Source organism: Sparus aurata, chromosome 11 (assembly GCF_900880675.1).
Source record: "Sparus aurata chromosome 11, fSpaAur1.1, whole genome shotgun sequence".
NCBI classification, from domain to species: Eukaryota; Metazoa; Chordata; class Actinopteri; order Spariformes; family Sparidae; genus Sparus; species Sparus aurata.
Window position 1 is genome coordinate 15,673,345 of NC_044197.1, and position 23,762 is coordinate 15,697,106.

At 39.7% G+C, this 23,762-nt stretch overlaps 1 protein-coding gene across 8 annotated transcripts; it reads right to left on the bottom strand.

The window, feature by feature from the left end:
* Window positions 1–46: 46 nt before the first annotated feature.
* zfr2 (zinc finger RNA binding protein 2) lies at window positions 47–23,045 on the bottom strand. 8 transcript variants are annotated; one of them, XM_030433192.1, is made up of 19 exons: window positions 22,789–23,045; window positions 18,849–19,089; window positions 18,511–18,631; window positions 17,922–18,173; window positions 16,778–17,112; window positions 16,353–16,541; window positions 15,855–16,095; window positions 14,252–14,439; window positions 13,260–13,379; window positions 12,103–12,266; window positions 11,386–11,512; window positions 11,075–11,286; window positions 10,467–10,635; window positions 9,070–9,244; window positions 6,024–6,112; window positions 4,821–4,916; window positions 3,868–3,979; window positions 2,822–2,919; window positions 47–2,489 (listed from the first exon to the last, which is right to left on the bottom strand). In XM_030433192.1, the coding sequence occupies exons 1-19, from the start codon at window positions 22,839–22,841 to the stop codon at window positions 2,316–2,318; spliced, it is 3,156 nt and encodes a 1,051-aa protein (XP_030289052.1). In that variant the 5' UTR covers window positions 22,842–23,045; the 3' UTR covers window positions 47–2,315. The 8 variants fall into 8 exon arrangements, with proteins under 8 accessions (XP_030289052.1, XP_030289058.1, XP_030289051.1 ...); XM_030433198.1 differs by having other exon boundaries at window positions 12,121–12,266; window positions 18,511–18,628; window positions 18,834–19,089; XM_030433191.1 differs by having other exon boundaries at window positions 18,511–18,628; window positions 18,834–19,089.
* Between the last annotated feature and the right edge of the window lie 717 nt (window positions 23,046–23,762).

The following is a 23,762-nucleotide window of genomic DNA, read 5'->3' on the forward strand; positions in this document are numbered from 1 at the left end:
AATAATGTGCAGTGATGCAGACAAAATAAACCCAGGAAGACAAAAGTGGCTTAAAAGTGTTTGTTTTTTTTAATATCTCCCCCTTAATTTTAGGCAACACTACAAAGACATTCAAATAATTGGACAGCAACGTTCACACTTTCTGTTTAAACAATACAAACAAAAAAGATTGCAACATCCTTCAGAAATAAAATAAGCAATACTTATATGATGCTCTTCTTGGTAAATAAAAAAAAAAAAAAAAATCGAACTAAAGACTGCACGATAATTCTCTCTCCTCAATTTTTAAGCCAAAAGAGTTGTGCAACTGTCCCTTCCCTGTCCTACATCTCTGGGAAATAAGAATCATTAGATAACTCAGAAATGTTCCCCTGTACTCTGTCTTCTGTAACACACGACATGATGCAGGCACAAGGGATAAACTCAAAGGACTACTTGATCATTACAGTAGATATTCAGTCGTTTTTTTCGGACTAAAGCTTCTCTTCTCTTCTGCTAACCGTACTCTGGAAGAAAAAAGATTACTAGGCATATTATTTTAATGATAAAATTATGGCTGCATACAGTAACATTATCTTTTCTTAAGTGCTTCATTCCCTCAGCATGCTACAGACTGTGCAACATAATCATCTCTCTCCTCTCACTCTCTCTCTCTCCAGACACATTTACTCTCCAGTGTGACCTCCACAGAAAACCTCAGCAGAGCTCCTCTGTCTTTGTGCGTTTCTCACAAAATCCTAAATGATGTATTTTCAAAAGGTTAAGCATTTTATTTATTTATTTTTTTTGTCCGGCCTTGTTGTAAAGGTGTGATGCAGAGCGTTTGGATTTCACAACTGAATCGACGTTTCAAGTTGTGTACAGGAGACTCCAGAGGGTCAAAGAGGGCATGAAGAGTTCAGCCACTTCCGTCAGCTCAACATCGTCACGCTATTTTATCACTAATGTGTCGTCTTAGGCACAATGAACATCACAGTACTGTATATATGTCGATCCTAAACCATGTTAGTTTTCTCTGAGGTTGTTCAGGTATTAACATCCATTTCTCGGTGATCCGTCACAAGTCGACAGCTCTAAGTTCGTCAGCGCACGCCTGACTCACACATTTTCATAGATCGCGTTCCACAAAGACTAAAGTTTTTCATCAACTCAAGAACTCACAAAATTAAGCGGTTTCTTAAGGGAGTCTGAAGAATTTCCCCATGGGCAACTAGGAAGTAGATTTTTTCGGTTACTTTTTCGTGCAGTTGTAAAATTTTACCCGTTTTACCATTAATAAAAAGTTGACTTCTTTCAAATAAGTGTGTTCAAACAGCTGTTAAATGTTGGCAAGAAAGACGGAAACGGACTCTTTTTACAAGAAAAGAAACAACTTCATGTGTCACATTTAATGTGAATTTACAAGAAGGTCCAAATAATTCAGATCTTTTCACAACCTGCGTTTCACAAAGTTTATAGAGTCTCTCCAAACTAAACAACTCACAAAAATGTGACTTTTTAAGGGAGTCTGAGTACTTTCTACATTGACATAGGCCACATGTGGCTGTCTGAAGGTGGTGTGAGTGATCAGATCTCAAATGTGTCGTGTGAGTTCACACCTGTACTCAGAGCTGTCTACTTGTGAACAAATTTCTCAGGGGGGATGTTAATACCAGCTTCGAACAGCCTCACTGATCAGTCTCACAGTCATCTTTTTTTTTTGTTTGTTTTCTTTTTAAACACAGCCTGAAAAAAAACAAAAAACATTTCAGTTTACACATGTCATGCACCAACGTTAGTTCAGCGAGTCCAGACTCAAAGGTCGGATGGTCAAACTAAACTGTCCTGAAGAGCAGCACGGTTCAGACTCTTTTGGAAATAAAGCTTAAGGTGCTGATGATTTTGTTGGAGGCTCTGACATCAAAGAAAGCAATTTAACTGTACTTGACGGTGGTGTTTTAACTATAGTGAATAAACAGGGAGGGATGATGGTCAGTAGTTAGTGTGCGATTAAACGGAAATGGAATGACTCAATCAGTAATTTTCATGACTTTTTTTACTGAGCCAATTTTCTCTGCACACTTTAAAAGACACTTAATCTGCATGAAGTAACTATACGGAGGAAGGAATTTCAGTACGGATACTCAAACGTCAGCTTGAGTAACAGCTCCTCCAACACATTATTCCTCTCAATTCAAGGGTAACATGTACAGTCAGTTATATTCATATATGTATAGCTGCGTGTTAAGATTGTTTTCAAGATAAGAAAAGGTTTAAAGTTGTGACATTCTACCAGTCTCTAAACTAGCAAACGCCTCCCGCTCTGGAGGCAGAAGTCAACCACTCTCTGCCTCTTCCTTTTTGTCTTTTTTGCCCTCCCCCTCCCCTTCGCCCGTCTCGCTGCCATCCCGTCGACGTTTGCGGTTGCGAGCGCTGGCCTTGGACGCCGGCAGGGACTCCATGCCGAGAACCTTGTGGATCTGACGGAAAGCGAGCAACCGCAGGGCATGCTGGGGACACAGAAAACAGGAGACAGAAATATAGGTGTGTGTAGGAGTTGAAGGCATCTTTTTTAGATACATGTTTTGACAACACTTTGTACACAGGAAACAAGGGGGGAGAGAAGGGGGTATGTGATGACTACTAGCTTCACTGTGGCAAATGTCATTTTCAAAGTCTTCCTTTTTGTCCTCTGACCGGGTTTTCAGTGAGCAGCCGTTTTATCTTCTTGGATGTTGTTGGCGACACAAAACTCTAGCTCTCTTTAGGCCTTTTTTTCTGTCTTTACCCACAGTTTAACACCTTCAAACCAATAAGAATCAGCCTAAATAGTGTAGGGTACCTGTGCGCTAGCAGTTATGTCCTCTCTGGCTTGAGACTTGAGGGTTTCCAAAGCATCTGTTGGCTCCTTCTCACAGGGGTCCATTAACCCTGGTCCATCTGAGTGAAGGGAAGAGAAACCAGTTAGAAATAGAAATGTGATAGAATAAAAAGTAACATGAAACAAACATTTGTGAGAAGATCTCTCCAGTCACAAGGGGTGAAATCTCCCCCATGGCATTCAGCTGGTGCACAAAGGGCATAAAACAGTTTGCCAGCTGATCTTACAGGGAGGCAGCTGCTGCAACACCACACTACAAGCAATGAGGCTGGTTACACCAGGTGTTAGAGCAGAGATCTGCCCCATCAACCTAATCTTTATATAGGTATTGGGCATTAAGTGTCTGTATATAATATTCATTATTTTTTTTTTATACTTTATACACAATTCTTATGGTTTACAGGAAATGACTCAAGCTGGCAGTCTGATCTTGAGAGATTGCTGTTTTTTCTTGCTTCCTTTTATCTGCATTCTTTGACAATAGCTGATGAGAAAGATTGAAATGGCTAAAGATGACACAACATGGAGTAGCTTTATCCCTTATGCAGTTGGTCTGTAAATGTTAACTTGAAAAGTTTCACAGCACTGTTGGGTCCATAAACTGAAGACACAGTCCCAAAAATGAAATCTCACTGTCTTGTTTTGACTCACACAGAGCTACACAGTGCAGGCACCGCAGGCGTAGCCAGTTCAAAGATACCTTCCGCTGCACTCTGATCCACATACACAACAAACTTTTAGAACTTAACTAAACACATTCTTTGCCGTTTCATTACTAACAAACTGTTCTTGTACAGTGTGAGTGTGTCATTATTTATATAAGCAAATGTTTATTGTTTGGAATTTTTTTTTTGCTGTTTTATTTATTAGTGTGTAAAGGACTTTTGAACAGCTTTTGTATGAAATGGTGCTATATGAATACAAATTTAGTTAAAAGTGTGGTATAAGCATGTGGCATTCATCAGTTGGAGTATTCACATCTCATCAAACATGTTTGTTTGTCTAACCTGGTAGCAGGATGCCGGTGGAGATGCACTCCAGGACTCTACGCATGGCCTCTCCTGGGCTGAGCGGACCTGCGGCGCTGCTGATCACCTTCTCCACCAGCAGCTCCATCGCCTGGAGGGGGAGACACACACAAGAAACAGACACTGAAATGAAAGAAGAGACTCCGAAAGTCCCTCTATGCATCCTTCGCTACCTTTCGTTGTCTTGACTCTTAATACAACAACTGCTCAAGACATCAAGTGTATGTTAGGGCTTGTGTTCACAAGCATTTTTTTTTCTCAATGCCAGCGTCTTTTAAAAATTGTTCCAAATAAGGAGTGAGTGTCTGTGCCACCCTGAGAAACAGGAAAGTGCCCAGAGTCTTCTGTACGAACACTAAACCTTTTTTGTGCGGCCACTCTGAGCACTTCAAGTTGAAAATCTCTCAACGTCTCAGAAAGAAGCTGTTAACGTCATCCTTTTTTATTTTTCATGGCTCCTATTTTTGTCTACTAGAGATCGTGTCATGCATCCACATCCTCCATGCTCTGATTTCCTGATGTCAAATAAAAAACAAACAGATAGTAAACCGCAAAGGGGTGATGTCAATCATACCACGGCGGTTGTCAGGACAGTGTCATAGAGACGACGCACATGCAGCGTTTTTTCTTGCAGCACACAAACGCTTCATTTCAGTGCTCCTAAGTGCCCAGCCAGCCCTTTTCTGCCTGAAAAAACACTCTGTAGACACTTAGTCACCTCCTCCCATAGGATAAAAGCTTTGTATGCAAGTAAATATACTGTTATGTAACTGTTCTCTCAGGCAACACCAGTAGACAGACATACGATAAAAAAAGGACGGAAATTTGCAACAAACTTTGGTTAAAAGGTCAAATCAGAGATGACAGAATATTAAGAATAGACAGCAAAATAGAAAATTAAAAAGCATAACACACAGTTTAAAGTGACTTACCCATCCAGGCAGCTTTCCCCAGGTGGGAACCCGCTGACATAAATCTCTGAGCACCCGAATGACGATCACACAGGACTGCAGCCCGTTGGCACGAGCCTTCAGAAGTCATGAAAAAAACAAAACAAAACAGAAATCAATCAACAAGAAAGGGACTTTTATTTTAGATGAACTCAACTTCTAATCAAAAGTACAGACCATGTTTTGAGAGTAAAAGTCTTAATAAATGAAGAGAAGCTGGTCGCACACTCTTTCCTAAACTGCTGATTTTAGAAATCCTAAATCACAACGACGACCAAAATCTACTGGAAATTTGTGGTTATTATTTTGGGGCATTTGTGGCTTTTCTTAAAAACTATTACATTTGCACTCTCCATTTTTATTGTTTGAATTTTTTGAAATTGAAATTTTATTGTTTTATTGTTTTTCCTGATTGTCAAACGTTTCTGTTATAAGACTTACTCCATAGTTATGAGGGGAACAGAAACTCAAAATGTATTTTTACATCTGAAGTTTTGGCACAAGAACGAGCAGCCTCATAGGAAATCACAAAAACAGTCAAAGCTACAATTGCTACACTGGTGGTTTTCTTTGGGAGAGCCAAAGAGAATGCAGGGTTTGATGTAATCTTATTACACATGAAAACCTCATTGTAGAGCTTAACAAACTAAATGCAACCTCCTGTTTCTAGCTTAAAAGGGAAGTGAGTTAATTTCCTTTTCTCCAATACTTCTGCAAAATAATATAATGCATTTTTGAATAATAAATCATAAATCACCATACCGCCACACAAATAAATGACAAAGCCTCTGTACATGGGAAGCCTGCTCTACCAACTGAGCTAAACAGCACCCCAAATAATTGACTTTTAAGGACATTTTGACATTGTGTTATACATGATTGCTCAACGGCTTACTTGGTCACTTAAATGCAACTGAAATGCAATCTAACGTTTAACTGAGCAGTGTAACTAATAACATGCATGTCTTTCTTGCTATGAGTCAAAATAGGTCAACCAAAGTCACAATGGTTGCTGCAAAAGAAATCAATGCTCTGTCATCACACATTTCTGAAGGGACTGAAAAAGTTAGTAAGTAGCTTCTACCAATAATGAATTTAATACATTCCAGTTTTGTATAAGACGATATTCTCAGACGGTGACCACAACCCAAAGAGAAAAATATGAAGCTCTTCTGATGAATTTACCTGAAACCATTTGGCGTGGCGGAGAGCAGCCAGGTACTCAAGACATTTCTTCTTATTCAGAAGATCTGGAGGGTCCTTCTCAGCCACATCTGGTGGGGATAACATGCACTAGCTCATGACTTACAGTCAAACTAATGCAAAACCCAAATGATGACTGCGATATATTGTAAGTGTTGTCACTGTTGACGTAGATGCTGATAATATAAAAACACTGGACGTTCATGTTTGTCTCGTGTGACCAGGCATTTCCTTAAATCCATAAATACTCTTTGGCTTGTTTCAGTTTGTTTGGGAGAAAAATAGTGACGAGATGATTTGAGAGAAAGGTCAACAAATGAGGAAGATTTAGGCGTTTGGAAAAAATAGCATAAAAAAAAAAAAAAAAAAAAAGTAATACAATCATTCACCAGTGTTTTCTTCAGAGTGGAAGGCACATGCAAAAAGGAAGGAAATCCAAGGCAGTCAGTGAAAAAAGTTTATATCATAATTATATTATATTGTATAATATTAAAGTAAATTTTTACCAATAGTAAAGTATTTAAGTAAATTTGACTCCTGACCCATTGGATTTTATAATGACTTAAAATTTGGACCACATTATTGTCTGTCTGAGGACATCTTTCACTACAGATACATTTTGACTTGTCAAACATTGGTTTAACGAATAAATTAATCAAGTTGACATTACATTTAGGTGAAGTCAGAACTATCTCCACAGCGCTGTGCTAGCACTGAAGAAGGTCTGACTGCACCAATTCCAGTTCTGTTATAGGGGGGGGGCAAAGGTAACAGCTGTTAATGTTTGAGTGGTTTCAGCATGTAGGTTGCTAGCCTGGAGGTTTTTGATGATGTTTCATGTAGTAATGAGGGTTTTGAAAAAGGGAAATAGGTGCCCAATTACATACTTTATACTAACAGTCTCAGTCTATCTGATAAATCAGACTAGTTGCGTCAGTGCAGAGGCAGCCACACTGAGCATGTTGGTTCACTGACGTGGCTTACTTACTCTGACACTTGAACTGGAACAAAGAAATTGTTTCTCTGCTTTGGCAGGTCAAAATGTATTCTGCTTAGTGGCATAAACTAGCTTGATGATGAAAATAAACACTTTACTATTTTTTTTTTATTTCTTACTACACTCATTTCCTTCATCACTCACAGTTCACAGTTTCATCACTCAAACACGTCTAAAACATTTTGTAACCTTTCTTCTACTTCAGGAACTAGTCATTGTGTCTTGCTGCTTACTTCACACAACTACGAAGTTGTAGTCGTATATAAAAACTTTTTAGGCTGTTCAACTTTAACTGGTCACATTTCGAATTGTCCTTGAATAAACTTAAACTCTGAATGTTGTGGATTTCCTCTTTTTTGCATTTGACTTTGCATAGAAGCCAACTTTTGATCATTTAAAAACTGAAACATGAATTTATCCCTTTGGAAATGTTCTCATTTCATACCAAACTTTTTCAAATCAGCCCTGCTTTGTACAGATAGTGATGGTTTCCAAGCTGATGAAGGCACAAGAGCAGCAATACTCTTTCCCTTCATGCCTTCATATTTTAAAGATAATGTCAACATCAGTGAGCAAATCAATTAAAGTTAGGTCAAGACCTTTTCAACAATATGACACAGGCCAAGGTTAACTTAATCAGTCGTATTAAAAATTGGAGAATACAGAGTTATGTTTGTGTTTGGTTTAGATGTTGATGAAACAGTAATCATTTTTAAGTCAAATTTACAAAAATAACACATGACAGGTTCTTCCAAATCATTCAGTGTGGCCACTGAATACTGCAACGATGTAATATTTTGCAAGATCAGACGTGGGGCTTTCCACACGTCTACTTCACTGGAACTGCAGCAACAACAGAGGACATTAGCTTTCTTACAGGGGAAATATGTAACAAAAAACAAAGCCACTTTTTTGAAGTCTACACTACCATACCACTTAGAATCAAAGACTCATATTTATCAAGCCTCTCAGAGTTGGGAGTTTTCATTTAGCATCAGCTGAGCCCGTCTGATGAGAGGATTTTCCTCCTCTGAAAAGCTTAATAAGCATGGGTAATGTTTTGGTTCCTTTAATTGTTCTATTCTTAGTGGTATGCGTACAAGTGTGGTCTTCAGATTAGCCATTGGCTTGCCTAGGTCTGCTGATACAGAATTTGTTGCACTGATCAACAAACCCAAACAAAATATAAAAAAAAAAAAAAAGACAAAGGTCACAGAAAACATTTCTACCATGTTTTCAAAATGGGAAGAAACACATTTGAATACTGACAGTTCTTGGAGCAGGCGGAGGAGTGTTTGCAACACAATGATCCTGGAAAGTACCTTCTTTGTTGAATGGTGGGGTAGTCATGACAATGAATGTACTGATGTCATCTTATTATTATCAATAAATTAAATACTGATCATTGTGAGGCGATAAAGTGACACTCCAACACCTTGTCAGTGATAATGCCACGTTATGATGTAGGGATGAAAGATGAGGGAATGGGAAGTCGCTGGACCTCAAAATCCCCTCCTCAGGTTTCATGGCCAAAATGCAACAACATTTTTCTGAATTCTAAAAATAGTATATTTGTACAAATAGTGTAACCATTTGATTCATTTTCATCCCTGGGCATTATCTGAACACTGATCCATTATCATAGTTTCTCAAAGATTTTATCTGAGCATGTGTTCACCAGATAAACACACCCTCATGGCACAGAAAGGTCGGAGAGCCCGGCTTTTGATTCCCATGTTGTGGAAAAGAAATAAAGGGGACCAGTATAACTGCAAAAAAATGGGGGAAATGAAAAGAGTGGGACAAATGAATGTGTGAGTTAATTCTTATTTTAGGGGTTAAAGAAAAAAAACTTGAATGTGGGCTTGGTTAAAAGTCCCATCTCTCATTTTTTTGTAATCTTAGCCTAAAATGTAGGCTGCTACTGGGTGGAAGGCTGGAGCAAGGGATATAAATATATAAAGATATAAGTGTATTACACACATTGCTTACATTTGGTTGTCTGGTACTGAAAGCTTTGGCTTCTCTAACCTTTCTCAGCCGCTTTTCCTCCTGCCTGCTTGTCCTTCTCAGCAGCAGTGTCCTCCCTCATCAGCGGCGAGGTGAGAGAAATGGTCACCTGCATTTTGGGCTCCTTGCTTGAAAATATCACGATGTTCGCCTCCTCGGGGTGAGCCTGCACCTCATACTGATCTTCAGAAAATGTCTGCCGGTTAAAAGGACACTTGGGATTACTCACTACAGAGGAGGAGGGGTGAAGGGGCAAAGAATAGCCTTGTTTGGCAAAGGTTACAGGGTGATACTGGTATGTTTTTAAACCCTGGGTTATGCAATTTGTTTTCTCAAGGCAGTTCTCTTATTTAAACAGGGTTGGTGACTTTACAATAAATATATTTCTCAACAATTTATTATCTCTTTAACTGTAAGCAATGGGGCAGTTTAAGAAGAAAAGCCCCATCTCACTCTGTAGGATTCAGGTGTCATAACCAGGCAGTAAATCTAAAGATCAGTCAAAAGCACCTTTAATGAAACACTCATTACAGCTAGAGCAGGAGGAAGGAAGAGTGTGGCATTATAACACATCAGAACGTTGTATTTGGTGTGAATCCTCCGTCTTGTAAGCCTTAAATGGAAATGTCAGCAAATTAAACAATCAAATCAAGTTTTTTTGTTCAGGCTAAATGGCACTTAATGCATTTGTGAACATGAAAAAAATCTCTCCCAAAGCTAGAAACTGCACAACACTCTTGTAACCTAACAGAATTAACAGCCTAGAAGACCTCTAATAATGCTAAAATAAAAACAACCATTCTAAACTAATCAAATTAACTTGCCAGGGCTGTCCATTCTGAACCACCAACCATGTGTTCAAAGCTTGAATGGAATTTTAATAATTTTTATATGTGTGGAGGACAAACGGCTGTGTTGTTTCTTACTGTTGAGAGCAGCTGTACATGTTCATTTGTCATCAATGAACTGATGATCTAGCACATGAGAAAAATCCATGTAGGATAAAGTGATTATGAAGTGGAATTTTTCTGTGTTTTATGCTAAACTTTTTGGATCTAAAGCAAAAGTATTGAGAGTGAAAACTTCTTCTTCCCAGTCTATTAGTAACATAACAATAAAATCTTCCCTCAGTATTCAGCTCTTATGACACATAAGTCATAAGGCGGTGGATTACTGAAAATAGTTCCCTTTTTTAAATTCTACTGTATCTGACCACATCATATTTAACAAACCACTGGCAAAAAAATTCCAAAGGGAGACTTCCTCCTGCCATTTTTTTTGCCAACAATTTGTCTGTATAATCTCAAACTCAGTATAAACTTAAAGCATGTCAGTGTTGTGAAGTTTAACACAATTCTTCCCTGCCACAACCTCCATAAATGTCCTAAATTAACTGTTAGTTTCGTCTGTTTTCTTACCTCCAGTTCCTTGGGCAGCTGCTTAGCGATGTTCTTCAGTAAAGAGATGGTGGGTTTCTTAGCAGTCAGCAGGATGAGCTCAACATTTCTGTCCCCACGAAGCAGCAGGCCTTTGGCCAGGATGCCTACCCTCATCACACCTTTCAGCAGCCGTGCTGCGTTCTCAGTACTGACAGGAGAGAAGGACAGTAACGAGATAAAGACCCACAGGACTGATTTCACAAACAGTTCTGCTAGTTAAAAGGGTTTCTTTTGCAGTAACTTAATGGATCACAAACTTAATAAATATTCTATTACATGTTTTTAAATGTCCATAAATCTGTAACTCTTGTGTATGTATATGCATATCATATTCATTGCCTGTATTTTTGGTATTGTTAATTGTTGAAAATAGATTTTTTTTTTTACTGAGGACCCTACATGCTAATATACAGTTTTAAACTGAAGCTTCTACGTGCTAAAATACTGCTATTAAATTAAGCTTCTATCAGTCTATCTATCTATGCATTTCAAACCAACACGGCTATAAAAATATTATATATATTTTCCTGAACAGAACAGAGAAAAATGTCAGAAGTCACTTCTATTTTTTTTTTTTTTTTTTTTACCCTTTTTCTTCTTCTCCTTCAGCAACAGCAGTAGTAACACTGGAGACTGGTGTCTCCTTATCCAGCAGTGTGTCTGACACCAGTTTGAGGGCTCTCTCAGAGTGGGAGACAATCCTCTGAACAGCCTGCAGCTCTTCCTCTACTGGGTAAATAGTGGAGTGTTTAGCCATGATGTGACGGTCATCAGGAGAGTCTGGCCGACGCACACACGTCTTGATGGAGAGCGGGGAAAAAAGTGATTGGTCACACTTGGACCTAAGTCTCATTAAAAGCTAGTTATTGTTTAAAACAACTGCAACTGGGACACTCACCAGTAGAGGGGGTACTGGCATACCAGGGCGGCTCATCAGCGGTGGAGGAGCCATCCTGCGTCTCTGCTCACCCCAGTACATCTGCTCCTCCTCCATCCTCCTCCAGTACATGTCCTCCTCATAGCGCCTGCAGGAGAGGAGACCGTTTTAATGTCTGTCATTAAAAGTCAATTATTCCCAAAGGGGGATGTTATGGCTGCTACACAGTAGTCCATGAAAAAAACACTTTACCAAAACACTTGTAATCTACCGTTGATCATATAAAATAATCATTACAGAGAGATTTTGTGTTTAAAAGCACTGTGTTAGTTAAAGATAATCCAGAGATACAAGATGTGCATTTCCTCCTGTAAGAGAACAATTACAGTACATGCCTGGTAAGTCAAAAAACTTCCCGAAAAAGCCCCAGTACAGTTTTTCTGATAAAAACCTCACATCCATTTTGATTAATTGAATGCCTTCCTCTGGCTGTTGACTGTATTTTATTAAAGTTCAGTGTCAGAAAGAGTCGTGAAAACAGGAAAAGAGTCTATAAAATGAGTGACAATTTTCCCTTTTGAAATGCGTCACACTAACAGTCAGCTGGTCAACTTTAGGTCTTCCCTTTACCGACACCACCTGTATGAATACATCTTTAAATTTTTTTCATCTGTTCTGTGCCAACCACGGAAACTTGCAAACGTAACAGCAGAGTGGAAACAAGTTAAGGTTACTAACTTTGGCCATGAGTCTGACCTCATCTCCATGTGCCAGCGCTGCTCATCGTCTCTCTGCCGCTTCAGCACCGCCTTCTGCTTCTGCTTCTTCAGCTTGCTCTCCTGCAGCTTCCTGGCCCGGTTACTGGGCTTGATCTCCACAGGAAGCTCTGGGTTCACTTTTTTCTACAGGAGAGGAGACAAAACAAATGTAAGTCAGTGCATATTCTACACCACATTAGTGCAGATCAAACTTTAAATATCTTTTTCCCTTGACACACAGCAACCTGACACCCCTTAGAGAAAGTCTTCCTCCCCTCAGCTGTGGATTTTACAACACAATTATATTTAGTGTTAATCACCAAAACTCATTCTCTGTAACCCTGAGGTCCAACAAAAGTGTTGAGCGTGGTCCAGCACAGAACAACAAATTCAGCTCCAAATCACTACTAAAGGTTTGTTTGGTGCCTGCAAAACTTAATTAGGGATACTTGATATGGAATTGTTCACCCAATACTGATAACTATCTGCAAATAGTTCTGAACACGTAGTTCATGCACACCTGGGGGTTAGAAAGGCTGAGATATAATGAGGAAAGATAGATTATTAAGTATTTAATAGCTTTAATAACATTTGTTGTATTGAAAGTACTTTTCCCTCCTCTCTGAGCCCTCGTGGAACATGTCTAGAATATCACAATCATGTTTTCTTCCTCTTAAAAACCTGTATGGCTCTTCTCAGGGGCAGCAGTTTGACATCCAATGTGGTTTTTCTTCTTTCCTCCTGTAGTGCAGTGTGTAAATGCTGTGTTTGTTTAGTTACTGAAGACAAATAGTCTTTGTATTATCAACTCTGTTTATCAGCTATATTATCACTGATACATATAAATAGTCGATAAAATAAATTACCCAATTACATAATAATCGGTCCATCATACGCTGTGCATCCATACTATTTTTGATTCTCATTTTTGGCATCAATACAGCCAATCACACCATATGGGTGTTGTCAATGACATACTTCAAAGCAATAAGTTAATGGACATTGCCTTCATGTGCAAGCAAATTAAAGCCGTAATCTTAAATACCAAAATGTTTAATTATCTCAACCCTGTTCATCAAGTCTCTGTGGATAACCAGCCAGACAACAATGAACTCAGTGATGATCGAGCTCTCTTACCTTGTACTGGAGTCTGTGCCTTCGTCCTTTCAGGTGCATGTCTTTAGCGTTCGGGTCATTGAAGCTGCACTCACACAGTTTACAGTGGAATCGAATCACCTTGCCGTCAACATTACGGACCTGCAACAGACAGGAGACTTCAGGTAAATACACATCATGCAGGACAATAAACCAAACATAAGTACTTTTACTACTCTATAACTACCAGTGTAATCGGGGCAATCAGTCCCTTATCACCTTCTCACTTCCGCAGGTCAACTGCCGTGGTAGCATTGAGTTGAATCACCTGATGCTAAATATTTACAGAGAGCTTGTCGTGTGTAAACTTGTGAACTTTGTTTAGCAACCATGCATCTGATATCAGCTAGATTTGACACTTACTGTGCGGCAAGTGTATTCCACTGGGTCTAATGCATATTCCCAAGTATACGCTAAATTTGTTGAGAACAATATATGTGTAAGTACTTCAGAAATGACAAGCACAAAACGTCCTCTCAGCTGTGATGCTCTCTATACCATGGACGAGGGAAGAAAGGGTGCTGAAGGATGTTGCAGCGTCTTTTAAAAATCGGGTATAATTAATAACCATGAGTTTTTAAAAATCTTTAAACGTATGAATTTCTTCGTTTTTACTGGGATTGATGTGTAGCACTGCTTCCTACCAAAATGTATTAGTTGATAATACTTCCTTCTAAATTACTCATCTTGTGGCAGCTCAGAGCTGTCTTTTCTATCAAAGACATCAGGGCACTGATAACACCATCAGAAAATTAATCCAGCCTGCTACAGTACAAAAGACAACTAGAATTAATGTTGCAGACGACTGTGAACAGTGAAGACCTCTGAACAAAGTCAATAAAAATTAAACTATTTCAAAAATAGTATTGTACCATTTTATATTTTATAATGTGCTATAATTATCTTATTTGCATATCAACCACCATGTATTAATCCTCCAATCATAACCATTTTTCTTCTCATTGCCTGCTTACCTCCTCTACGTAGTCATGTCCTACCGGCTGGATATCTCCTTGGCCTCCACCTCTGTCACTGTCCTCATTGTCACTCAGAGACTCCATCTTCTGAGCTGACTGTTGCATGGGCTCCTCCACCTTGGCAGCCACCACCGCTGCCACTGCTGCGGTCACTGCAGCTGCTGGAACGCTGGCAGGCTTATTGGCTATACGGCAGCAAGATATTACAGATAAGAGAGTTCATTTAGGAAGGCTACATGTCCATTTGTTTGGGGAAAAAGAAAAAACTCCAAAACATCTATTTCTAATCTCAAATTTCTTAGCTCTATGAAGGGTAGTATATAACCACTTATGCCATTTTTCCATTACATCTGCCAGCCTGGCTCTACTTGGTTTGACTCGACACTGTTGCATTTCCACCAAAACTGAGTTACCTGCTTGAAGGTGTTTCTTAAACCAATGACATGCTTGTCCCACTAACAAACACTAACAAAGTGGTTCTAATTCAGCTACAGACACATTTTATCTACAATAACTTCTTCACAATAAAAGCCTGTTATGAAGCAGCATCACAGGAAATGTGTTTTCACCAGCAGTAGACATTCAGTCAGAAGCTACAAAAGTACTTAGGTCTGAACACATTGAACATCTTTCTCTCAGGTTTCCTGCACAGACACAAATTGAGTTTCGATTTGAGGGGGAGACAGGTGCTTGTTACGAGTTGTCCGGAGTCAAGAGACATCAGTGCAGCCTACTTGGAGGTGGGGTTAGCCCAGCTTGGCCTACGGTACAGTTTAGCTCAACACAGTGCAGTAAAACTGGTAATGGAAACGCAAATCAGTGCGGCCAAAAGTACTAGTGGAAAAACAGCATAATACTGCTGATGGAAAAGCTAATCGTCACAGCTCATTTTGATTCAGTGCAGCCAAACATGCCAGCGGAATAACAGTATTAAAGTCTGACAGTTCCCAAAATTCCATCTTGAGAAACAGTTATATGTTGTTGCGTTAACAAGCATTTATTTCATTTCTTTGTTGTTTTTCTTTTTTTTTATTTAAGTTCAAAGCTAAATCAAAATAAGTCACCAATGGCAGCTGTTGACTTAAAAGACTGGGGAGGACAGGAAGAAAACCAAGCCACCATGTCATGTTATTTTACACTAATAGTTGGAAAAATGTTTGTATAACTGATACTGACATTTTAATTAATTATAATTGTACATTCATAATATAACACTGACTATAAAATAAAACATAAAAATAATATATTGCAATTTTATTGCCAAGTTACTAAGATGTCTTGGTGAATTTCAGCATTTACTCAATGTACACTGGCATTTCTGAGACTCTCATTGTGAAAGGCAAAAACAACAGTAGTCTGTCTGTAACGAGCTACTATTGACATGTGAGCAGAATTAAAGCGTTTGCTTGATTCTGGTCCCTGGCCAATCGATTGGTGCTTCGCTATGTTTTTTAAATTTTACACCAGGGTAGGTGTGTGTTGTGCAGCTGTATTGTGGAGATGAACATTAATATCAGATGGTAGTGGAGCAGTAGATTTGTCATATTAAACTGGTCCTATGATAGACATCTCAAATCATCTACATAAAAAATCAACTTACAAATGACAGGTATTTTAGTAGGAGCTGGTCTCTTGACAGGTGCTGCTGTTTTGGCCATGGTGTTCACAGCCACCTGTTTGGGTGTTGCAGTGGGAGTTGAAGTTGTTGAGACGGAGGCAGGAGTGGACGTGGATGCTGGAGGTTTCCCAGCTGTTGAGGTGGTGATAACTGCCGCCGAATTCACCAACACTGGCTCGGTGGAAGGTATAGGTTTGCCCAGCTTGGTGTGAAGTTTCACAACCTTTCCGTGGTTGACAAAGAGACACAGCGGGAGATACAAACATTTAAAATAGCTGATACTTAATCCAATCCCAGATCCCTGGGGCAGGTCTTGTTCCAACCTTTGGCAGCTCAGATAGAATGTCACATGAGAACACCACAGTCATGGCCGATCATGAAAGCGTGTTACATCAATTCCTTCTACAGCCGCCCATGTTTTAAATAACAAATCTGGTAACACCTGAAGACAAACAAAAAAAGCATCACAGCTGTGCTAACCTTCTGGTGTTTGGCCCCACGGATATGGGCAGCGTAGGCGTCCACTCCGGTGCAGGAGACGTCGCATAACTCACAGCGTAACTGAGTCTGGACCCCTCTGGGTCCGTTGCTGGCCCCTGTCTGTCCCCCTGATTTAAGGGCAGCCTCCTTCTTCTTATGCTTCTGGCCCTCAAGGTGCTCCCGATACGTCTGAGGCAGTAAATCAAACCAGTCAGCAAGATGAATCTTCCAAATGCACTTATAGAAATAGTCGTACTTTCTCTTGCTTTTGGTTCTGTTGGTGAACTAAGTCGATATAAAAAACTGTTGATAATAAATAACATTAAACCAGGAGGAAAACAACATGACATATTTTATCTAAGACATCAAAACATGTACCCTGGTTCTAAATGTTAATATTAACAAAGAAATTATATAACTCCTACCTGAGGGCCTGCACAGCTGATCTTGCAAATGTCACAATAATGGAGCTGGGGCTGCTTGGGAGGCCCTTTAGGTTTCTGCAGCTTGTTCTGGTGAAACGTTGGCTTTTTGTAGGTGTTTACAGCCGGAGCTGTCACCATGTTGCTGCCCGAGTTGCTCCAGGAAGAGCTCGTCAGCTGTTTGGGTGGTGGCTGGATGGGGGGCTGGGGCTGCTGCTGCTGCTGTGGCTGTTGAGGTGGAGGCTGCGGCTGAGTGAGAGTCTGCTGGGCCGGCTGGTAGTAGGAGGGGGCAGATGTGGAGGTGTAGCCAGTTGAATCATAATTGGAGTAACTAATGCCTGAGGGTGAGAGAGCAGGAAGAAGAGAGTGACGGACGGAGAATTTTACAGAGAAGAAAAGCAGAAAACATTTAGGTCAAACATGAATGGCCAGTAGACATACAAACAATAAGATGCACTTACAGAGTAAGGAGGACAAATACAAGCCCAAAATCCTCTTTGGCAAGCTATGTAATGAAAAACTAAAGCTTCAGCTTCTTTTAAGCAAAGTATCAATGTTTTTTTATAAACCTCTGTCAACCACTTGGAATTACTTTATTCCTCATCCACCATAAAACCATCCATCACTTCTTTGCCGAACAGAAAATCATCAAAAATATGAATATAATGACTAAGTGGTTAAAGAAAAGTATTAAAGCAAGTAAAACAGTCTTGTTTAATGTAATGCAGTCTTTAAAACCAGGAAAAGACAACGAAATAAGCCCTGTGAGTCATCACTACGTCTTCAAGCTTCATAAACAAATATTCCACAAACATGCACTGATATACTTAGCTGTGCCACTTTCTTGTTTGACCAGATATTAAAATTGAATAATAGAAAGAAAAAAATGTATCAGCTATACATATCAGCTGAGATGAGATGAGAATGACTAAAACATGTTATAAAAGGTTTTTGCTTGCAATTTGAAAGATCACTTGTACTTTCCAATCTGCCTTTATTTATCTTCGTTATTTGGTTTACAATATATGTATACACAATACATTTACATAAACTACATAAACTGTCTCTGTTTTAAAATCTATATCCAGCATCTTGTGCTCAAATATTTCCTTTGGGGTGAAATAGGATCCAGCTTGTTTTATGTTACCCGAGTAGGTGGTGGCTGAAACAGTGGAGCCGAAGGAAGAGCCGAGGGTGTATGATGAAATGGGTGTAGGTGGTTGCTGGACACTGGTGGACACTGGGTAGATGTTGTAGCTGGTGGACACTGCGCTGGAGGGGGCCAGAGGCTTCAGGGCCGTTACCTGCCTCTGGGGAGGAGGCGGCTGGCTGTACACAGTGGTGGGGGCTGGACTGTAAGCACTCTTTACTCCTACTGAAACAGAAAAGAGTGGAGGGACTAAGGAAGGAGAGGAAGGGCATTAGAGTCAGGGGGGCAAAGTGATCTGAAACATCCGTCACATCCTCTGGGACTGCCTGTCAGAGAGTTTTTGGCAGGGCAGGAAGGATCCTCATTACACTATACTATGACTATAAAATAGTACTCCAGACTACTTGGTGGACAACTTCAAAAGACACACTAAAATGGAAAGATTTCGTGCAAAGATTTTTCACATGTACACCTATAAAAATAATTTATTGTGTGAAATCAGTGAGTTCCCCTTTGATGTTGAATAATCACTGAGCTCTAAAAGTGATGAAACTTTGGACACAAGAGCAAAAATATACTGACTCACCAGTCTGGTAATAATTCTCTGTCGCTGTCCTCTGAGCCGAAGCTATACTCGTCTGGTAGTACTGTTTGTTGTCGTAGGTAGTCACAGCCACAGCAGGGCGTCCATAGCTGTAGTTGTCCTGCTGGTGTTTAGGACAGAGTATTTAATCCAACTGTCAAACAGCATTTTTGAGTGGAATTTTTAAAATGATCAGTGATAATAGTGTCTAAAATCCACATCTCATGACCCAAAACAAAAAGGCATTACACAACATACAACATGAGCACACCATGCTATATGAAAATAAGCAGCAGAAATCATAAAGGAAGCAGAAAGAGACTGACCGTGTCCGAGTATACCTGGTACGTCTGGGGGGTGGTGGTGGGCTGTGGGGGAGCTGGGGGGTCTGGCTGCCTGTAGGCGTATTCAGGCGGGGCCTGGTGGCTCTGATAGGCAGGGTAAGCAGCAGAGACCACAGGCCGGGCAGCCTGGACTGGAGCTGGAGAGTAGGACGCAGTCACTGCATGAGCTACAGCCGGAGCCTGCTGGACACTGTAACTTGCCGTAGAGGGATGGGAGTAGGCCGGTGGAGGCTGGGTACTGATGGAGAGGAGAGGGAGAGGACATTAAGTGAGGAGGTTAACTTCAAAACTGCACTCAGAGGATTTGTGGAGGAAGTGTCTACTTGAGGCTTTTCTGTGGGTGAAGCTGGAATCAATCCACAAGATCTTGATATCTTCAGTCATATAAATAGTCAAAAAGAATAAAGGCTTTGAGGCTGAAGACCTCATCTCATCTCCAGTCTGTTTAATCATGACATGATATTTAGTAATCTTAAATAACAATTGACCCCGAAATTGGCCAAATTAACAGTGGGACTGGTTTACAACATAGGATACCTTACAAAATGCAATCTCAGAGAGTGGAATGATAATCAGGATTATTTCACTCAGTTTTGCATAATAATGCATAATAAAATAACAATAGTTTTATTGAACTCCAGAATTTTAAATCAACACTCACTTAGTAGTAAACAAAACTTCCCTCAAATTAAGGAGTTAAAGAAGTCATAGGATTCATAGTCTGACGAAATGGATATCTGTACAAAATATCATGCATATTCATCAAACACTTCAGTCCAGACTAACATGGTGGACCAACCTACTGACTAAAGAACCAGCAGACAGACACTGCTATCATGTAGCTGTGCTGGTAGCATGGCACAGGGAGGCAAATTAAATGTAAGATGCCAAAACCAAATCAAGATAATACTTCATTGTGAAAAAACAAATTGTGGTCACTAGGATAACATGATTGACTGAGCATTGACCTGGTTAATCTCTTTGTCCGCATACAGAGAAATAAACTCAACAGCAGCGTAGTTGTTAGCATTGTTTGGAATGCAGACAGCCTCTATCGCTGGCAACAACATCATCTCACTGATGCTATCTGAATCTATATCAAGCTTTCAGTGTGGATAGACAAAAAACCAAGGCTTCAATTAAATGCGGCTAATTTTGTAGAGAACATAGAGTCCATATGCTTTTAGAGAAGGGCTTCAGAATTAATCAAAATATTATTGAAATTAACTTAAGGGCCAAACACAAAGTTGCGATTTTTTGACAAAACATAAATGTGTGACAAAACATCATTGTAATGAACACCTGTAGAGCTGTGCAGTGGCCTTGCCTAGTTATCATGTTCTCCAGATGTGAGAAAACATGTTTGCTTGGTACAGACCACACCAAATGTCACATCAACGTGATTTCAATAGTTTTTTCAGTGAAAATCTGTGAAAAATCCTGAATTATATTGCAATTGTAGTATCAAAATATGTCAAAATATTCAATATTTATATATTATTTTTTTAACCATATTATGCAGCTCTATGTGAGATTAATCATAACCCTTTATCTTGAATTATCTTATCTTTTATCTTGGATTCAGTGCAAATATGAAAGCATTTGCACAGGGAAACTGTGTTTGTATCATAACAAATGTTACAAAGTAAGGATCTGAAAAAGAATTCTGAGCGTGACTTTAGCAATTGTCCATTGAGTAGCTCAATCATTCCTCGAAGTGCCTGTAATGACATTATCTCATACTGGTGGGAAAGAATTTCCAAGATTTAATATATTAGATTATGCAAGCGCCTCATGGCAAGCAGTGAATCACTTTGAATAAGTCTCACATTAACCGTTTCACCGAAAATAAACAGGAAAACAAATCAATAATTTTGGTTGATAACGCTTCTGTTGACCTACTTGTCTGCTCTGACCCATTACTCCAACAAATACAACTAACAGAACGCCTCAGTCAGTATTAAAGTGCTTTCAAAACACTGAATGCAAGCACCAATATACACTTACTGCCTATTCAATGGCTCAGAGGACCAGGACCAGATATGACTATAAAAACTGTTATACAATGTAAATTGCCCTGCCAGATTTTGTTGCTGTCGAAGAAAAAAATATTCAAAATGTTTAAGCAGAAGGGGAGCAGCAACCTTTGATATGAGAAAAGGTTCAGACTGTCTATTCGTATGCTTGTCAGAAGAGCCATAAACGCCTCCTGTATATGACATTGTGTTTGATGCAGATTTGTTGCATCTAGGCTGGAGGGGATGAGGATTAGTAAACAGACGGAAGCCTGTGATGTTGGGAATCTGTTCCCTGGAACCAGAGCCATAATAAATATATTCAATGTTTTTATAATTCATAGGCTATGCTGTTTATGACATTGTTTATCTATCCATTTAATATCTCTGGGTATGTACAATTCTGCAATAAATGAGCAGAGCTGCTTTAGGCCAGAGCCCTACCTATACATGATTTTCTATTTGGTTTGATGCAGAAACTGAAATTAGGGAGCAAGAAGTTCTGATATCAGACGATGTAAACATATCTTCTGCAGTGATTCCCCCCTCCACATTAAGATTATCAAACACTTATGTACTATATTTCACAGTTTAATAGATTGAAACATTAAATGTCACTGAGAATTTGATAATATGAAATTATTCAAGCATCTTTTCCTGCATTATGACCATGAAAGATTTCATCAAGGTGCACACCAGACAACATACACATCAGTACTGATTTTCCTGTTATATCAGCCAATGATATCAGCCAACCAATCTATCAGCTGGGCTCTACTTTAGGCACTACTGTTTTTTCAGGTTGGTTTACTTCTTATTGTGTTTTTAATTGTGTTTTTGCTTCAAAGTTATGAGCCCCATGGATTTCACACGTCTTCACTTTGCTGAATTGGCCATTCATGTCGTGTCATTCTATCTATAACAATGTGATCCACTGATTCTTACAGAAAATATACTATATAGCAACGCATATTGATTTCAAAATATCAAATTACATTTACAGTCGTGGGATTATAACCCCATCATCCACATCTCACTGGAAATCACCATGCACTTAGTGAGCATCTCATGAAGACTAAAAACTTGATGTACCCCTTTAACCAAGAATTAGGATTAGAAAAAAAAGAATTCACGTCGGGGAAGGTACAGACTTTGTTGAATAACCTCAGGGGGGATCTGCAGAGATAAGCACATTTCACAAGCACTATGCGGTGCAGAGAGAACAGCACACTCCTGTTTGTCAGGTTTGTTGGCTTGACTTCAGTCCAACACATACCAAAACGACAGGAAACCTTCCCAGTTCACTGACCGCAGCTAATGATGATAATTACATGATGTGCAAATTGCATTAGATTACCTGACAAAGGTAGAGATGCACCAGTGACCGGTGGTACTGTTCTACCTTCAGCTAGTATCTGTATACACTTTCCCTTCCAGCAGCATCTTGCTATCAACATAACATCATAAGTCATGTACTGCTAGTGAGACGTCGTCAGCGGATCTTCAGTAAAACTGGACCGGGCTAGCCCTCTTAATCCTAAACACCGGCCAAAATCTCACCCGACACAGCTGCAGCCGGCTGTTCACTAAACCATTTTGACACACTCCATAACTGACTCTTTGTTTAAAGTTAAAGTCTACCAAGTGTTAAAGAGATGAACCATCAATTCTATCTTCCCGGCCGATGATGGATGTACCTGGATCACTCTCTCTCTCAAACAGCGTGTCGGCCTCCGAACTCAGCTAGCTAACTTGCTAACGTAAGCTAACCGAACTAGCGGGTCAAGCTAGCCGTGTAGCCTGGCTCTCCTCCGCCACGCAGTGAAATCCCACCAGTGACTGTTTCTCTATCGACAAACACCAGCGGCTGAAGAATTCACCTCAAACGGCATGCTGACACAAACCTGCATCACTTGAATTACCTGTATTGTGGACCGGCACCATGTGTGAAGCCGAAATAATTGCTTGCAGCCATCTTGGTATCTCCAGTACAGTACAGTACGGGCAGGCAGCAGTGAACCCCTGAAACTGACCGTCAAGATAGTTCACCCCCTCTACTGCGGCCAATGGAAACACCGCTCAGCCACACCGGAACTGCGTACGACGGAAAATATCCGACACACAGTGGGGAAAAAACTCCATTAACGCGTGAAAATCTCGTGTCGACTCAGTGCATGATTTCATTCTATTTACCGTCGCAATTTTAGCATAGATTTTGTCGTATATTTTTACATTCCACACAACTGCGCATGCGCACAAAATAAACTCACTAAATAGAAAACCGATCTTTGAGAACGAAGTTTTCGTAAGTAAAACATGGACAATTATTGATAAGAATGATAATTATTATTCAGAAACACTGTAAAATTAGTAGTATTACAACCAAAAGGAACAACAAACAGAATAAAGAAATATATAGGGGAAGAAAAGAGCACTTTTTTATCGTTGTCATGCCTGTTAGGAATCAACGCCATTCTTAAAATTAAACGTATTTTATAAACGTGTTAAATTAGGCTTATCATTCGAGCGTGTTGTACAAAAACGAAAAATGCAGCGCCTAATGAGCTTAAATTCTCTCCTTGTGCTGTCTAAAAAAACGTTGTATACGCGAAGGCGGAAGTACATCGAGGTGAAGTGAATCCTCTCGTCTTGTCCACTGAGAACCTGCTGTGTGTCTGTGTCAGTCACGCTTGCACTGATGTTAAAGATAAAACGTGATGTAAATCCAATGACCAATCAGGGAATCCATCGACCAAAAATCAACATAACATCATATTCAAGTGCCCTGTCAATATGATTTTAAATGGCCTTGAAATCATAACATTTCAAGAAGATGATTGGGTAAAAATGACCTTGGGTTTTAGGCTTCATCTCAGGAAAAGCACAAAATTGGGGA